This window comes from Stegostoma tigrinum, chromosome 20 (assembly GCF_030684315.1).
Source record: "Stegostoma tigrinum isolate sSteTig4 chromosome 20, sSteTig4.hap1, whole genome shotgun sequence".
NCBI classification, from domain to species: domain Eukaryota; kingdom Metazoa; phylum Chordata; class Chondrichthyes; order Orectolobiformes; family Stegostomatidae; genus Stegostoma; species Stegostoma tigrinum.
The window spans coordinates 15,852,231-15,870,065 of record NC_081373.1 but is presented as its reverse complement, the minus strand read 5'-3'; the positions used below and the strand labels follow the sequence as shown (position 1 = coordinate 15,870,065).

The following is a 17,835-nucleotide window of genomic DNA, read 5'->3' as shown; positions in this document are numbered from 1 at the left end:
ACCATGTTCTCTCTCCGCTGCCCCACTCCAGTGGTAGTCTCTTTTCTTCCAGTTTGGCAGTTAGCTACAGCATTGTTCTGCCATTCTCATATTCTGACCACTTAATCTGCACTACCCTTTCTCCCCCAACACCCCACACCCCCACCCACCCTCTACCCACCATTGCATAGATGCTGACCCCTCCATACTTCACATCAGCACTGATAAAGAGTCATCTAGATTCGAAATGTTAGCTTGCTCTTTCTCTCCTTGGAAGCTACCTGACCACTGTGATTTCCAGCGTTTTTTGTTGTCCGTAATTTACTCCTAGAGTCTGTCTAAGATTGCACAACTGAAAGACTCTGCCACCAACATATTCATCACTGGGGTGAAACTTCTTGTGACCAATTGCCGTCTCTTTGATCTGTATCTCTATCTTGTTTTTCTGGATCTTCTTTTTGAATACTTTATTATATCCTTAGTGACAATTCATGGCATAATGGTACTGTGAATCACAAGTGAAACATCAATTGACCAGAACTTGAGCATTTCTGGGGTTTATTTGCTTATTGTAAATTCAAAATGCCCTTGCTTCTCAAAATTATCAATCGCATTTCTATCCTTATTTCTACTTGGTACAGTTCTCCTTTCAGATAGTCACCTGTGATCTGTATTTAAACTGTCTCACCAATTTGTTAATATTATATCCTCTATTTTCTGTCATACTGAAGTATATGTTTATCTGTAAATTTAACTCCCATCAAAAACTAGAAGTCTGTCCATACTTGATACTTTCTCACAGTCCAATAGCTTAAACTCCAACAAAGTGAGGAATTCCCAAATCAAATTGTGACAAGTTTTCAAACAATCTATTATATTCCATGTTGTACTCTTCTAGTACATCAGTCTTTCTAGATTTGTCAAAACCTGATCGTGCCTCAGAAGCAACCAATGAATCATCCTTTTCATAAATGTTATCCATGAAATTTAACAATCTGTTTAAACTTCAAACATGTTCAAACCATAAGGCTCTAATTCTGAATAAAAAAACCTTGATTCTTATCCTGCTTCTAAACGCTAACAGAAGAGGTAAGGCCTCAATTTATTTTCTCTTTGTAACTTCATTCTTCCATTGGTCATAATGCTCTTCATTAGAAAACAAAATAGATAATAGTACCACAAAACCATACAATATGACTCAACTACCCTAAATGCTCCAAACATACACTGTACTTAAACAGTCCAAAACCACACTTTTCATGAGATTTATTTCAGTTTGCCACACTCTTTAAAACTCACACCCCATTGAATAATAACTCCTCTTCGATAACTTTTCATCAGCCAGGTCAGAGATACTGATACACACCTCTGGAACAGGTGGGACTTGAACCCAGTCCTCTTACAGAGGACCAGCTCACAAGGTTTGGACATTAGTCCTGTATGACAAGAGCCCACTAGCTCCCTGTATTCATACAAACAATTCCCACCCAATTCATCTTTAATTAATATATCCATCTTCTTTTCCCTTATTCCATTAGATATTCCTTCAAGCCTTTATTAGGTACAATCAACAAGTGTGGAAAAAAATGGTGAGTGGTTGGGGTTGTGGCTGGGATTTGGAGGTATTGAGGTTGAACGGTATGATCCAGGGTATGACACAGGATGGTGTTGAGGGCAGGACGTTTTATAGAGGGAAGGGACTGATGTTCGTAAACACCTCTGGAACTTAGTACTTAATTTTAATTGCATAGGAAAAGGCAAAGAGAGAGAGAGGCGGCACATAGTTCAGTTACAACATGGGAAATAGCACACATATGATAGATTCCAGCTCAATGAATCAAATGTTGTATGATTATGCTGGTTTTCTTTCAATTTTTGCATTCTTTGATATTCTATTTTTGTGTAGAAACTGCAAACAAGTCTCCTTGCTGCTGCTGCTGAGGAACTCACCTGAGAGACAGAGAGTCTGCATTGTCCATCTCCACCCCTTGTCCTGACCAAGGCTTGTCTTGGACCGGGGTTAATGGCCAAAGAATGGAAAGGGCCACTCAGCAGTCTCAGCTTCGCTGTTCTCTCTTTTTCTATCTCCTTCCTTGTTACACTTTGTTCTTCATTCCCTGACTGACTCACACTGCATCAATCACTATATCCCTCCTTCTCATGTTTGCTCATGATCTTACTCTTTCTTCCTCATTCCATGCCTGGACTTCCCTTCTCCACTATCTCCCTGACTAGGTCACATTCCCTAACTGTCTCCTTCCTTCGCTATCACATTCCCTCACTATATTTTGCCCTCAGTGTCCCTCACTATCTCACTCCCTTGCTCTCACTCCCTCCCTATATCTCTCTCTTCCTTCCTCTCTCGCTCCTTCCCTATCTCTCTTCCTCCGTCCCTCCTACTCTCACTGCCTTCCACCCTCTCTCTCTTCTTCCCTCTCTCACTCCCTCCCTCCTGCTCTCACTTCCTCCCTCTCTTCCTCTCTCTCCCTCCCTCCCTCCCTCTATCACACTTTTCCTCACTGTCTATCTCTCTCTTTCCCTTACTGTCTCTCTCGCTCCCTCTCTCACTCTTCCTCACAGTCTATCTCTCCTTCTCACTCTTCCTCACTGTCTATATCTCTCTCTTCCTCCCGCGCTCTCTCACTCTTCCTCCCTCTCTCTCCTTCTCACTGTCTATCTCTCTTTCTCACTATCTATCGCGCTCTCTCTCCCTTTCTCATCGTCTGTCTGTCTATCTATCTCTCCCTTACTATCTCTCTCCCTCCCTCTCACTCACTCGCGTTCACTATCTCTCTTATTCTCACCCTTACTCGGTTATTGTCTCCGAGGTCCAGCTTCCAGGCGTTGCTTAGTGCCGGGGAAGCGCCAGGTCATTGGCTGCTCCATTGAACACGCTGCACTAAAGCGAGTTGTTATTGGTTGGAAGTCGATGCCATGACAACGAGCCGCCGAGGGCCGTAAACAACTGGAAGGTGAACATCGGGGAGGTCGCTGCTCGGCCCCCGGACACAGCCAGACCTATGTATTGATAAAAGTCTTCAATGTGTACTTTAACACAACAATAAACTTAATTATAGAAAGGGTAAGATTTGGATATTTAGGAGAATCAATAGAGGACATTTTTATGGGTCTATAGCATCTCGCAGGCTGTTTTGAATGCAGAGTTTTAAATAATTAATCCAAGACGATTTCGAAGGAAATGTAAAGGATAAAAAAAAGTTCTTAGCCTTTTTTAAATCCAAGGAGGATTTAACATTAGAACATTTCCTACACAGCCAGAAATCTGGGGCCATATCAGTCACTTCTAGGAGGAAGGTTTGGGGATGCTTTCGGCATTGTCAGAGGTGGACCACAGGATGGCATCATCACCCTCCCAAAAAAAACCTGCCAAAGTAAATGAGTGGAAATCAATGTCATCAGCAATTTTCTATCTTTTTTAGTGAATACACATACAAAGTAACTTTACCTTCTCTACCATCACTGTTCTCCACAATAAATATTCCTGTCCCCTCCTGTAGTGGGTTACATTTACACTTGCTAATCTTCTTCTTTTCACATATTGATAAAAGTGTTTTTACAGACTTCCTTTATATTTCTTGCTAGCTTGCATTCATGTTTTCTTTTCAATTTTCATAACAGTTCTTGGACCCCCTCTGCTGTGTAGTAAATTATTCCCAATCCTCAGGCTTGACATTACTTTTGGCATTCTTACAATCTTATTCCTTTGATAAAATTCAGCTTTAACTTCTTTAATTAACCATCCTTGAGTTACCGTTTTCTTTGATGTTTGTACCTTGAAGGAATGTATATTTGTTGTAGCCTTATGTTATTTCTTAAAATACATTGCATGTCTACCATCAAATCTTTTAGTGTATTTTCCAATTCACCATTGCCAACTTGCCCCTCATGCTCTCACAGTTTCCTTTGCTCAGATTTATGTCGTTAGTTCGGGAATGAAATATGTTATGTTCAAACTTAATACAAAATTCTTTCATATCATGTTCACTATTTTCCAAAAGCTCTTTTATGGCAACTTTATTAATGAGCCTTTTCTCTTTACACCAAATGAAAAAATAATGTGATCTCTAGTTGACTCCTCAACATACTGTTCCAAAAATCTACCTCATATATAGTACTGCAGAAATTCATTGTCCATAGCATTAATGTTGACTTGGTTAACCCAATCTGTATGCAAATTTGCCCATTATTAGTGGATTATATTACATGCATCTCTAATTTCTTGATTCATTACTTGCCCATCATCAGCACTGCAATTTAGTGTTACATAAAAAATAAACTCTCACTAACACTTACTTTCCCCTTCTGTTTCTTAGTTTCCCCTAAATTGAATCTACATCTTGCATCAGAGACAATGGGAACTGCAGATGCTGGAGAATCCAAGATAACAAAGTGTGGAGCTGGATGAACACAGCAGGCCAAGCAGCATCTCAGGAGCACAAAAGCTGACGTTTCGAGCCTAGACCCTTCATCAGAGAGGGAGATGGGGACAGGGTTCTGGAATAAATAGGGAGAGAGGGGGAGGTGGGCCGAAGATGGAGAGAGAGATTCCCTGAGGTTGGTGCGGAGGGAGGAGGGTAACTTCTTCAGGTTAGGCATCCCTGGAAGAGGCTTCGCAGTGAGGTTAAAATTGTATCAGAGATAATGGGAACTGCAGATGCTGGACAATCCAAGACAACAAAGTGTGGAGCATCCACAACAAAGTTCATCCAGCTCCACACTTTGTTATCTTGGATTCTCCAGCATCTGCAGTTCCCATTATCTCTGATACAATTTTAACCTCACTGCGAAGCCTCTTCCAGGGATGCCTAACCTGAAGAAGTTACCCTCCTCCCTCCGGACCAACCTCAGGGAATCTCTCTCTCCGTCTTCGATCCGCCTCCCCCTCTCTCCCTATTTATTCCAGAACCCTCTCCCCATCCTCCTCTCTGATGAAGGGTCTAGGCCCGAAACGTCAGCTTTTGTGCTCCTGAGATGCTACTTGGCCTGCTGTGTTCATCCAGCTCCACACTTTGTTATCTTGAATCTACATCTTGATTCTTTGAGCAAAATTCTCTTACTAATGTATTGTTGTCATTCCGTATTAGGAGTGCTTCGCACCTCCATTCTCCTCTTGCCTATCCCTCTTAAATGTGCAAAATCCTTGAATTTTTAGTTCTCGATCTCAGTCATCTTGCAGCCCCTTCTTTGTAATGACAATTAAATCATATCCAATTACTTTAAAGTGTGAATTCAAATCAGCAGTGTTTTACCAAATACTGTGTTTAATAATTTCAGCTCTTTAAAAACATTATTCTTAATTTTTATCCTATCTGATCTTTCCACTGTTTTGTCTGTCTAGTATTTTTGCTTGCTACACGCTTTCCATTTCCAGTTTTGCTTGCTTGAGTTCCATCTGAGGTTCCCAATCGGACTGCTAATCCACTATAAACACTTCCCAACACACTAGCTAATCTCCCTAAAATAATGTTGGTGTCTATCGTTCCCAGATGTGACTTGCTGATCTTGTATAGGTTCTACTCACCCCAGAGACAGTCACAATGCCTCAGAAATCTGATGCCCTCCATCCTATGTAATTTTTCTAGCCAAAATAATCAGATTACTGTTCCTTTGCTTGTGCATGTGGAACTGGGAGAAATCCTGAAATTACTGCTTTGAAAGTCCTGAAGTATCTTTCCAAATTCCCTGAAATCTGCTTTTAGGACTTCATGTACCTTCCTAGCTAAGCCGTTCACACTCACATCCACCATGATTTCTGATTGTTCACCGCCAACGCCCCCCACCCCCGCCCCCCGAAGAATCACCTGCAGCTGCTCTGTGACATTCTTGACCATGATATCAGGGAGGTGACACACCATCCTCGAGTCACATATATGGCTGTAGTAATGTCTGTCTATTCCCTAATTACAGAATCCCTCATCAATACCGCTCTTTCAATCTTCTTCCTCTCCTCCTGTATAGCTGAATTGTTCATTGTGCCATTACATGACTGAGTGCATTGCTCTGAGAATTATCACCCTCTAAAGTATTGAAAGCAGAGTATTGTATATTGTATTGGTCTTCTTATGTAGGGAAAGATGAAAATATGTTGGCAGCAATTCAGACAAATTTTACCCAGACATATATTTGGAATAGGAGAGTTGTCTTATGAGGAAATGTTGGACTGACTAGGCTTGTATCCGCTGGAGTAAGACATGACTCTCCTAGCTCAGATGGAGAGAAAATACCAGCATGCCACTGGATATTTTCTAATCCAACCTGTTCAGAGATGTAGAGCAGATGGGACTTGAACCCGAGTCGCCTGGATCAGAGGTAAGGACACTACACTGCACACTAGATTTCTCTTAGAATGCTCAAAATGAAACCTCAGTTAGTGCTCTTCATCTGCAAATATTCAAACTGTGTTCGTAAGAGTCAGATGCAGAGCTCCTTTTGTGGAACAGTGGTAATGTCTCCAACCCTAGACTGGGAAACCTGGGTTCAAGTTCCACCTGCTGCAGAGGTGTGTAATAACATCTCTGAACAGGCTGATTGGAAAATTATGTTAAATAAGGAAAAATGACCTTGAAGACACTTGGTTAAGTACAGAAGTAGAAAAGGTTTGGAAGGACAGGGGCCAGGAGCAGGCAGGTGGGACTAGGTTAGTTTGGGATTATGGACTGGTTGGACCAAAGGGTCTGTTTCCATGCTGCATGACTCTATGACCTTATTGAAATGCACAAGATCCTCAGGGTGGATGTGGAAAAAATGTTTTGTCTTGTGGGAGATTTGTGAACAAGGACTCAATGTTTAAAAATAAGAGACAAAAACAAAAATTGCTGGAAAAAGAATATAGGAGTTGAGATGCCATGTTGTGGCTGCACAGGACAATGGTGAGGCCACTTTTGGAATATTGCACTTCTGTAGGAAGGATGGCATTAGACTTGAGAGAGTGCAGAACAGATTTACAAGGCTGTTGCTTGGTCTGGAGGGCTTGAGTTACAGGGAGAGGCTGGATAGGCGGGGGCTTTATTTCCCCTGGAGCATCGGGGCTGAGGGGGTGACCTTACAGAGGTTTATACAATGACAAGGGGCATGGATGGGGTGAATAATCAACGCCTATTTCCTAGGGTGGGTGAATCCAAAACTAGAGGGCTCAGGTTTAAGATGAGAGGTGAAAGATTCAAGAAGGACCTAGGACAACATTTTCATGCAGAGGGTGGTGTGTGTATGGAACGAGCTGCCAGAAGAAGTGGTGGAGGCTGGTACAATTACAACATTCACAAGGCATCTGGATGGATACATGAATAAGAAGAGTTTAGAGGGATACAGGCCAAACGTTAACAAATGTTGACTAGGTCAGGCTGGAATGTCTGCTCAGTGTGGACAAGTTGGACTGAAGAGTCTGCCCCTGTGCTGTACGACTCTACGACTCTGTAACTCAGCAGGTCTCGCAGCACTGTGGAGAGAAGTCAAAGTTAATGTTTTGCATCCAGTGACTCTTCTTCAGGACTGATTTCTGAAGAACTGTCGTTCTGAAGAAGGATCATAGGAACATAGGAATTAAGGGCAGGTGCAGGCAATTCGGCTGTTTGAGCACTCTCTGGCAATTAGCATGATCGTGGCTGATCTTGTGCCGTCCACTTTCCTACTAGCTCTCTGTAGCCCTTTATCCCACTTTTCATCAGAAACATATCTATTGCTTTCTTGAATCTGTTGATTGATTCTGCCTCCACTGCACTCTGGAGCAGTAAGTTCCACAGATTCATAACCCTCTGAGAGAAATAGTTTCTCCTCATTTCAGTTTTAAACCTACCTCCTCGCACTCTATATCTATGACTCTTGTTCAAGACTGTCCCACAAGCAGGTATGTATGTTAAATGTCCCAATTATCAATCCCCTTTACATTTTGTATACTTCAATTAGAACCCCCTCATTTTTCTGAACTCCAGTGAGTACCCACCCAAGATATTCAACCATTCCTCATATGAAATCTCTTTCATACCTTGAATCCACCTCTGACGAGCCTCCTCTGAACTGCTTCCACCAAATCCTACCTCAAGTAAGGAGACAAAACCAGACACAATATTCCAGATTTGATCTCACCAACACCTTATATTGTTGGAACAACACCTAGAGATAACAGGACACCAGATCCCTCTGCGCTGGTACACCTTGAATATGCTTCCCATTTAAATAATAATTTGCACTTTTGTTTTTCCAGTCAAAATAGACTACCTTGCACTTATCCACATTAAAATCCATCTGCAGATTCTGGCCCATTCTCCTAGCCTATCAATATCCACCTGTAAACTCTTTGTCTCTTCAACATCTGTTTTACAATCATCTGTGAACCTTTGCAATGTTACACTCTGTCCCTGCTTGCAGATAATTTATACAGATCATAAATAGTTGAGGTTGGAGAACTGAACCCTGTGACTCCCTTTAGTTACAGTTTGCTGTCTAGAGAAGGACCCATTTATCCCAACCCTCTGCTTTCTGTAAGTTAGCCAATCTTCTATCCAAGCCAATCCTCAATCTCCTGCAACGTATCCTTCTGGATCAGTTTTTATGCGGTACCTTGTCAAATGCCTTCTGGATGTCTTGATGTACCACACCCACCAAATCCCCATTATCAACCTTCCTGGTTGCATCCTCACAGGAATCTAGTAGTTTGTCAAGCATGACTTGCCCTTCACAAAACCATGCTGACATTGGTGAATTGAGTTTTATTTTTCCAAGTGTTCAGTTATCTTCTCCTTTATAAGCGATGTCAGCCACTTGCCCACTACAAAGTCAAACTAACTGGTTTATAGTTTCTGACTTTCTGCCTATCTTCCATCACTGGACCCACAACGCTCACTCTGAGAGCTCTCCACAGATGCTGCCAGACCTGCTGAGATTGTCCAGCAATTTCTGTTTTTGTTTCTGATCTATAGCATCTGCAGTTCTTTCAGTTATTTGTTTAAAAACAAGAGGTCACCCATTTAAGACAAAGATGAGGCAATTATTTTTTGTTGCAGAGGGTTGAGTCTTTGGGAACTGTCTTCCTCAAAAAGAAAGCAGAATCTTTGAATATTTCAAGACCAATGAAGATATATTCTTGGTATGCAAAGCAGTAAAAGGTTATTTGGGTAGGATGAGAATATGGGGTAATCAGATCAGTCTATCTTATTGAATGGTGGAGCAAACTCAAGGGGCTGAATGGCCTACTCCTGTTCCTAATTTGTATGTTAGTATTCCATTTACCTTCTTATCCACTTTATTAACCTGGCCTGGACATTTTGCAACACATCCACTGACAATGTTTCCTGTTTCTTGCAGGACAAGGTCGCAAGGTCAGGAGTACTTGACTAATGTGCATTTTACTGGAAGTAATTTGAATAAAGTTGGCACATAATAGTTGTTTTGTGGTCTCATCTGTTTCAGGGATTTTGGGCAGCAGGACAATGCAATAGTATATGGCAAGTGTTGGATAACTGGAGAAATCTGGAGCAATGGAGGTCTGACAAAACAGATTCTGACGAACTTCACAAACAGCCACCTGAGATTGTAATACCAGGATGCCTCTTCTTCCGCTTTAGACTCCATTTCTTCTTTCTGTGAACAGCTTCTCTTCTCAGCTGCTTCTGATCCATCTTCACATTGTAAAGGTCAATAGTAAAGGAAAACATAACCCCAATAATTAGCTGGGACATTTCTGCACAAAGACCTTTCAAATTCTCAGCTTATTTTACAATATTACAGGACCATCCTTTCAAATTGAAAGAATTTCAGTCAACTCCACAAAACAAAATTAATGCCGTTACCATAAATTAATTCCCCCACTATCAAATGCAGGGGATTACTTTTAACCAGAAACTAACTGGACTAGCTATATAAATATGATGGCTACAAGAGCAGGTCAGAGGCTAGGAACCCTGCAGCGAATAATTTACCTCCTGACTCCCCAAAGCCTGTCTACCATCTATCAGGCATCAGCAGGGTGATGGAATGCTATGCAGCTCCAACAACACTCAAATAACTTGGCAACAGCCAGAGCAAAGTTGCCCACTTGATTGGTACTTAATCCACAAACATTCACTCTCTTCACCACAAATGTTCCAATAACAGCAGTGTACTCTACCCACAAGAAATTCTCAAGATTCCTTTGACAGCACCTTCCAAACCCATGACCAGTACCATCTGAAAGGACAAGGGCAGCAGACATTTGGGATCACCACCAACTACACATTTGCCTTCAAGCTAATCCAGTTAGTTTCTGGTTAATAGTAATCCCCTGCATTTGATAGTGGGGGAATTAATTTATGGTAACGGCATTAATTTTGTTTTGTGGAGTTGACTGAAATTCTTTCAATTTGAAAGGATGGTCCTGTAATATCATCCTGACTTGGAAATATATTACTGTTCCTTCAGTGTTGCTGGGTCAAAATACTGGAACTCTCTCCATTTCAGCATTGTGGATCGACTGACAGCAAATGGACTGCAGCAGTCCAAGAAGCAGCTCATTGTAACCTACTCCACCACACTCTCAGGCAGTGTATTCCAACCCCTAAACAGACCCTTTCGTCAAACCAGTCCATGCTGACCATGTTCCCAAACTAAACTGATGTCACCTGCTGTGTTTTGTCCATACTTCTTCAAACTTTCCCTATTCATGCACTTGACCCAATGTCTTTTAAATGTTGTAACTGTACCTGTATCCATTACTTTCTCTGGTAGTTCATTCCATACACCCTCCATGTAAGAAAAGTTGCCCCTCATATCCTTTTTTAAATCTTCCTCCTCTCATCTTAAAATATACCCCCTAATTTTGAACTCCCCCACCTAAGGGAAAAGATCTTTGTCATTTACGTTATCTGTGCACCTCATGATTTCATAAACTTCAATAACGTCGCCCTTCAATCTCTTACACTTTAGTGAGAAAAGTCCCAGCCTTTCAAGTCTATTTTTATATCTCAAAACTCCATTCCCAGCTACATTCTGGTAAACAAAAACAGCAATTGCTGGAAAAGCTCAGCAGGTCTGGCAGCATCTGTGGAGAGAAATCAGAGTTAATGGATTCTGAAGAAGGGTTAGCTGGCCCAAAACATTAACTCTAATTTGCCTCCACAGATACTGCCAGACCTGTTGAGCCTTTCCAGCAATTTTTGTTTTTCCTTCTGATTTACAGCATCCACAGTTCTTTTGGTTTTTAACATCTTGGTAAATCTATTTTGAACCCTCTCCAGTTTAATAATATCCTTCCTATAATAAAGCAACCAGAATTTGTGCCTTTTGGGTTCTTGTTCCTTCTGGAGAGATGATTCAGAAATAAACACACAAGAAACGGGGAAGTAAATAAACAGAAAGAGAAAGGATTAAACATCTATCGTGTGAAAGCAGAAATAGTCCAACGTAGGATTAGGGATTAACAAGGACCCAAGGGGCACAATGTATAAATAGAGACAAATATAGATGGAGTGAACCTGTGGGATGGAGAGAGAGAGATGGTTTCTAAATATTTCAGGAGTAACTCGCCTACTCAGTCCCCACTGTGATGAACAGGAAATAGATACATATTTCCTGCTGGGTGTACTCTACTTGCCATATCATTGCCTGGGGATTTGGTAGCATCAAGAGCACATGCCCAGGTTCTTTAAAAGATATATTCATTTATTTAAATGAAGAACGGTGCCCCCACCCCACTTCTAACAGGGCACGTTCTTGAATCTCAAGCACTTTGAGTTAAATTCATCCAGCAACATAACTCATTAAAGCATCAAGGTTGTAGAGGCATGAAAGCAAAGAGGGAGGGTAATCAGCCCTTTGAATCTATGCTGGCTCTCAGAAAAGTTATCCAGTCGGTGCCATTCTCTCGTCCTATCCCCATAGCCTAACACTTTCATTTCTTTGAAGTACCTGACCAATTTCCTTTCTTAACCGTTGATTGCTTCTGCTTCCATCATTTTTGTGGACAGCTGTTTCCTAGTCATTACCACTTGTTGAGTAAAAAAATTACTTGTCACATTAATCTTGCATCTTGTGCCCAAAGCTGTCTCATAGACCTCATATTATCAACTACTGTGAATTACTTATCGTTATCTGCCTTACCCAAACTGTTCATATTACTTCATATCTTGATCAAATTTCCCCACAATCTCCTTTGCTCCAAGGAGAATATGCCCAGCTTCTCCAACCTAATTCTGTTGCTAAAGCCCCTCATCCTTGAAACCATTCTGGTATATGTCCTATGCTCCCGGTCAAGGGTTCTGACATCCTTCATAGAATGTGGTGTTCAGGTGGAACACAATACTTAAGAACTATGCCAGTGACGTATATTGCCTCTTTTTTATCTCTTGTGCCATCTTGCGGCACTTCACGCTTCTCAGCATTAAATTTCTTTTGACACCTGTCAGTTCATTCTATGAACCTATCTATATCCTTTTGCAGTGATATAGAAGAGTTGTATAGAACTCAATGTTTGCCATATATCCAAGTTTTGTATCATGGTCAACTTTTGAAATTATTCTCTGTTCCAATATAAAGTTTTGGGAACAAAACCCCTCACCAAGGACAAAACTTCAGTACGTGGCTTTAATCAAGCAGTTGCCAGATCATGTAGGGAGATGGCCACAGACTCACCCCACCATCCCCTCCCGCTACCTTCGAATCGGGCCTTGACAAAAGGACTCGGTTGTCCCCTAATCTTTAGCTCATATCAAAAGAGAGGTCAATGAAGTTCTGATTTTCACCGCAGGATACAATATTTTGATACATTTTGTGTTTCAATAATCACATACAGCGTGGTCTCTGTGCCCCTCCCCTTATTCTATACATCCAATCCTATGAAGCACCAAATCAGTGGTGGACACTCCGATAGGCAGGTCCAGGTTCCCATGATCTCATGATGTTTAACAGACACTGTAATCACCAGGCCTTAGGATCTTTCAATACATCCTATTAATTCATATTCCAAAGTTACTGGCTATACTCCTTCAGACACATTCCAGGCTTGCTTATCTCTAACGACTGTTGAATTCTGTTGTTCATTGTATTTTGTTATATTTGTGTATTTATAATTGTGTTGAAATCTATCTCTGTGACTATCTGAAGAATCTTTAACTAGAACCTATTTCTTAATATTATGAATAATTTCAAGAAACAACTAATTGCTGCAAAATGCCATTATCTGCTGTTTTCACAGCTGCATGATGAGCCAGGCTTCTGGGATGACTTACACCCCTTGTCCTAACTAACTCTGTTCACCTAATGGGACAATGTCCTTTCATTAATGATACTAGAATCGATCACTATTGTAATTTAATGAACTTCTTTACTTCTTTAATCCTTCAGATTTTTATGAGTCATAATCCCATTAGTTCATCTGTCTTTGTTTATTGGAGGAGTTTAACTTCCCCTCCAATGTTTGTTACAAATCTTCAAACTGTCCGTCCTTGCATGTTTCTTATCAAACTGTTTCTAACACATTTCCTTGCAGCTGTTTGTGCAAGGCTCCCTTTTGCCTCAGAATAACCCCTTCTCAAACATACCATTATGACTCACTTAAATGCTGAAGCAGGCTTTAATGCTGTTTATCTACTTGTCAGCCATTTTGTGCAGGACCAGAGGGACAGCTTAGCTACCAGTCATCTTGTGTGTCAAATATAGGTATCCCTAACAAGTCATTGATATATAGCTTGAAGCAGTAATTCAGATACTGAATTTTGGGAAACACCATTGTCTGCCATTCTCCAATCTGGAAAACAGCCATATACAATGACTGTATCAGTGATAATGGAAACTGCAGATGCTGGAGAATCCAAGATAATGAAATGTGAGGCTGGATGAACGCAGCAGGCCCAGCAGCATCTCAGGAGCACAAAAGCTGATGTTTCGGGCCTAGACCCTTCATCAGAGAGGGGGATGGGGTGAGGGTTCTGGAATAAATAGGGAGAGAGGGGGAGGCAGACCGAAGATGGAGAGAAAAGAAAATTGGTGGAGAGGAGAGTATAGGTGGGGAGGTAAGGAGGGGATAGGCCAGTCCAGGGAAGACAGACAGGTCAAGGAGGTGGGATGAGGTTAGTAGGTAGGAGATGGAGGTGTGGCTTGGGGTGGGAGGAAGGGATGGGTGAGAGGAAGAACAGGTTAGGGAGGCAGAGACAGGTTGGACTGGTTTTGGGATGCAGTGGGTGGAGGGGAAGGGCTGGGCTGGTTGTGTGGTGCATGGGGGGAGGGGACGAACTGGGCTGATTTTGGGATGCGGTGGGGGAAGGGGAGATTTTGAAGCTGGTGAAGTCCACATTGATACCATTGGGCTGCAGCGTTCCCAAGCGGAATATGAGTTGCTGTTCCTGCAACATTCGGGTGGCCTCATTGTGGCACTGCAGGAGGCCCATGATGGACATGTCATCTAAAGAATGGGAGGGGGAGTGGAAATGGTTTGCGACTGGGAGGTGCAGTTGTTAATTGCGAACCCAGCGGAGGTGTTCTGCAAAGCGATCCCCAAGCCTCCGCTTGGTTTCCCCAATGTAGAGGAAGCCACACCGAGTACAGTGGATGCAGTATACCACATTGGCAGATGTGCAGGTGAATCTCTGCTTAATGTGGAAAGTCATCTTGGAGCCTGGGATAGGGGTGAGGGAGGAGGTGTGGGGGCAAGTGTAGCATTTCCTGCGGTGGCAGGGGAAGGTGCCAGGTGTGGTGGGGTTGGAGGGCAGTGTGGAGTGAACAAGGGAGTCATGGAGAGAGTGGTCTCTCCGGAAAGCAGACAGGGGTGGGCATGGAAAACTGTCTTGGGTGGTGGGGTCGGATTGTAGACGGCGGAAGTGTCAGAGGATGATGCGTTGTATCCGGAGGTTGGTGAGGTGGTGTTTGAGAACGAGGGGGATCCTCTTTGGGCGGTTGTGGTGGGGGCGGGGTGTGAGGGATGTGTTGTGGGAAATGCGGGAGACGCGGTCAAGGGTGTTCTCGACCACTGTGGGGGGAAAGTTGCGGTCCTTGAAGAACTTGGACATCTGGGATGTGCGGGAGTGGAATGCCTCATCGTGGGAGCAGATGCGGCGGAGGCGGAGGAATTGAGAATAGGGGATGGAATTTTTGCAGGAGGGTGGGTGGGAGGAGGTGTATTCTAGGTAGCTGTGGGAGTCAGTGGGCTTGAAATGGACATCAGTTACAAGCTGGTTGCCTGAGATGGAGACTGAGAGGCCCAGGAAGGTGAGGGATGTGCTGGAGATGGCCCAGGTGAACTGAAGGTTGGGGTGGAAAGTGTTGGTGAAGTGGATGAACTGTTCGAGCTCCTCTGGGGAGCAAGAGGCGGCGCTGATGCAGTCATCAATGTACCGGAGGAAGAGGTGGGGTTTGGGGCCTGTGTAGGTGCGGAAGAGGGACTGTTCCACGTAACCTACAAAGAGGCAGGCATAGCTGCGGCCCATGCGGGTGCCCATGGCCACCCCCTTTGTCTGTAGGAAGCGGGAGGAATCGAAAGAGAAGTTGTTGAGGGTGAGGACGGGTTTGGCTAGGTAGATGAGGGTGTCGGTGGAGGAGGACTGGTTGGGCCTGCGGGACAGGAAGAAGCGGAGCGCCTTGAAGCCATCTGCATGCGGAATACAGGTGTATAGGGACTGGACGTCCATGGTGAAAATGAGGTGTTGGGGGCCAGGGAATTGGAAGTCCTGGAGGAGGTGGAGGGCGTGGGTGGTGTCACGGACGTAGGTAGGGAGTTCCTGGACCAAAGGGGAGAAAATGCAGCCCAGATAGGTGGAGATGAGTTCGGTCGGGCAGGAGCAGGCTGAGACAAGGCCCGACCAGTCCCCCTCCACCGACACCCTCATCCGCCTAGCCAAACTTGTCCTCACCCTCAACAACTGCTCTTTCGATTCATCCCACTTCCTACAGACAAAGGGGGTGGCCATGGGCACCCGCATGGGCCCCAGCTATGCCTGCCTCTTTGTAGGTTACGTGGAACAGTCCCTCTTCCACACCTACACAGGCCCCAAACCCCACCTCTTCCTCCGGTACATTGATGACTGTATCGGCGCCGCCTCTTGCTCCCCAGAGGAGCTCGAACAGTTCATCCACTTCACCAACACCTACCACCCCAACCTTCAGTTCACCTGGGCCATCTCCAGCACATCCCTCACATTCCTGGACCTCTCAGTCTCCATTTCAGGCAACCAGCTTGTAACTGATGTCCATTTCAAGCCCACCGACTCCCACAGCTACCTAGAATACACCTCCTCCCACCCACCCTCCTGCAAAAATTCCATCCCTTTTCTCAATTCCTCTGCCTCCGCCGCACCTGCTCCCACGATGAGGCATTCCACTCCCGCACATCCCAGATGTCCAAGTTCTTCAAGGACCGCAACTTTCCCCCCACAGTGGTCGAGAACACCCTTGACCGCGTCTCCCACAATTCCCACAACACATCCCTCACACCCCGCCCTCACCACAACCGCCCAAAGAGGATCCCCCTCGTTCTCAAACACCACCTCACCAACCTCCGGATACAACGCATCATCCTCCGACACTTCTGCCATCTACAATCCGACCCCACCACCCAAGACATTTTTCCATCCCCACCCCTGTCTGCTTTCCGGAGAGACCACTCTCTCTGTGACTCCCTTGTTCACTCCACACTGCCCTCCAACCCCACCACACCCGGCACCTTCCCCTGCAACCGCAGGAAATGCTACACTTGCCCCCACACCTCCTCCCTCACCCCTATCCCAGGCCCCAAGATGACTTTCCACATTAAGCAGAGGTTCACCTGCACATCTGCCAATGTGGTATACTGCATCCACTGTACTCGGTGTGGCTTCCTCTACATTGGGGAAACCAAGTGGAGGCTTAGGGACCGCTTTGCAGAACACCTCCACTCGGTTTGCAATAAACAACTGCACCTCCCAGTCGCAAACCATTTCCACTCCCCCTCCCATTCTTTAGATGACATGTCCATCACGGGCCTCTTGCAGTGCCACAATGAGGCCACCCGAATGTTGCAGGAACAGCAACTCATATTCCGCTTGGGAACGCTGCAGCCCAATGGTATCAACGTGGACTTCACCAGCTTCAAAATCTCCCCTTCCCCCACCGCATCCCAAAACCAGCCCAGTTCGTCCCCTCCCCCCATGCACCACACAACCAGCCCAGCCCTTCCCTTCCACCCACCGCATCCCAAAACCAGTCCAACCTGTCTCTGCTTCCCTAACCTGTTCTTCCTCTCACCCATCCCTTCCTCCCACCCCAAGCCACACCTCCATCTCCTACCTACTAACCTCATCCCACCTCCTTGACCTGTCCGTCTTCCCTGGGCTGACCTATCCCCTCCCTACCTCCCCACCTATACTCTCCTCTCCACCGATTTTCTTTTCTCTCCATCTTCGGTCTGCCTCCCCGTCTCTCCCTATTTATTCCAGAACCCTCACCCCATCCCCCACTCTGATGAAGGGTCTAGGCCCGAAACGTCAGCTTTTTTGCTTCTGAGATGCTGCTGGGCCTGCTGTGTTCATCCAGCCTCACATTTCATTATCCCATATACAATGACTTACTGTTTTCTGTACTTCGAGCAGAAGTACAGAACTTTTCTGGAGTAAATCCACATTGACCATCCTTAATTAAATCAAACCTCTCAAGCTGTCTGTTCATTCTACCCTGATTTTTTCTTCTATAACTTACCCACTACCTGATGTCAATTTGACCAGTCAGTAATTCTGAGAAGTGTTCTTATACTCTTTGATTCGATTCCCTTCAGTGTGGAAACAGCCCTTCGGCCCAACAAGTCCACTCTGCCTCTTGGACCATCCCACCCACACCCATCCCCCTATAACCCACACACCCCCTACGGGCAATTTAGTATGGCCAATCCACCTAGCCTGCACA

The 17,835-nt window shown here is 44.4% G+C and overlaps 1 protein-coding gene across 3 annotated transcripts in view; it reads right to left on the bottom strand.

The window, feature by feature from the left end:
• cfap43 (cilia and flagella associated protein 43) overlaps positions 1–2,466 on the bottom strand; it is a 94,152-nt gene extending 91,686 nt beyond the window's left edge. For 2 of the 3 annotated variants that reach the window (XM_048551480.2, XM_048551483.2), the window contains exon 1: positions 1,930–2,466. In XM_048551480.2, the coding sequence (XP_048407437.1) occupies positions 1,930–1,958 (29 nt within the window). In that variant the 5' untranslated portion in view covers positions 1,959–2,466. The remainder of the gene's footprint in view (positions 1–1,929) is intronic. The other variant, XM_048551481.2, reaches the window with a different exon arrangement.
• Between the last annotated feature and the right edge of the window lie 15,369 nt (positions 2,467–17,835).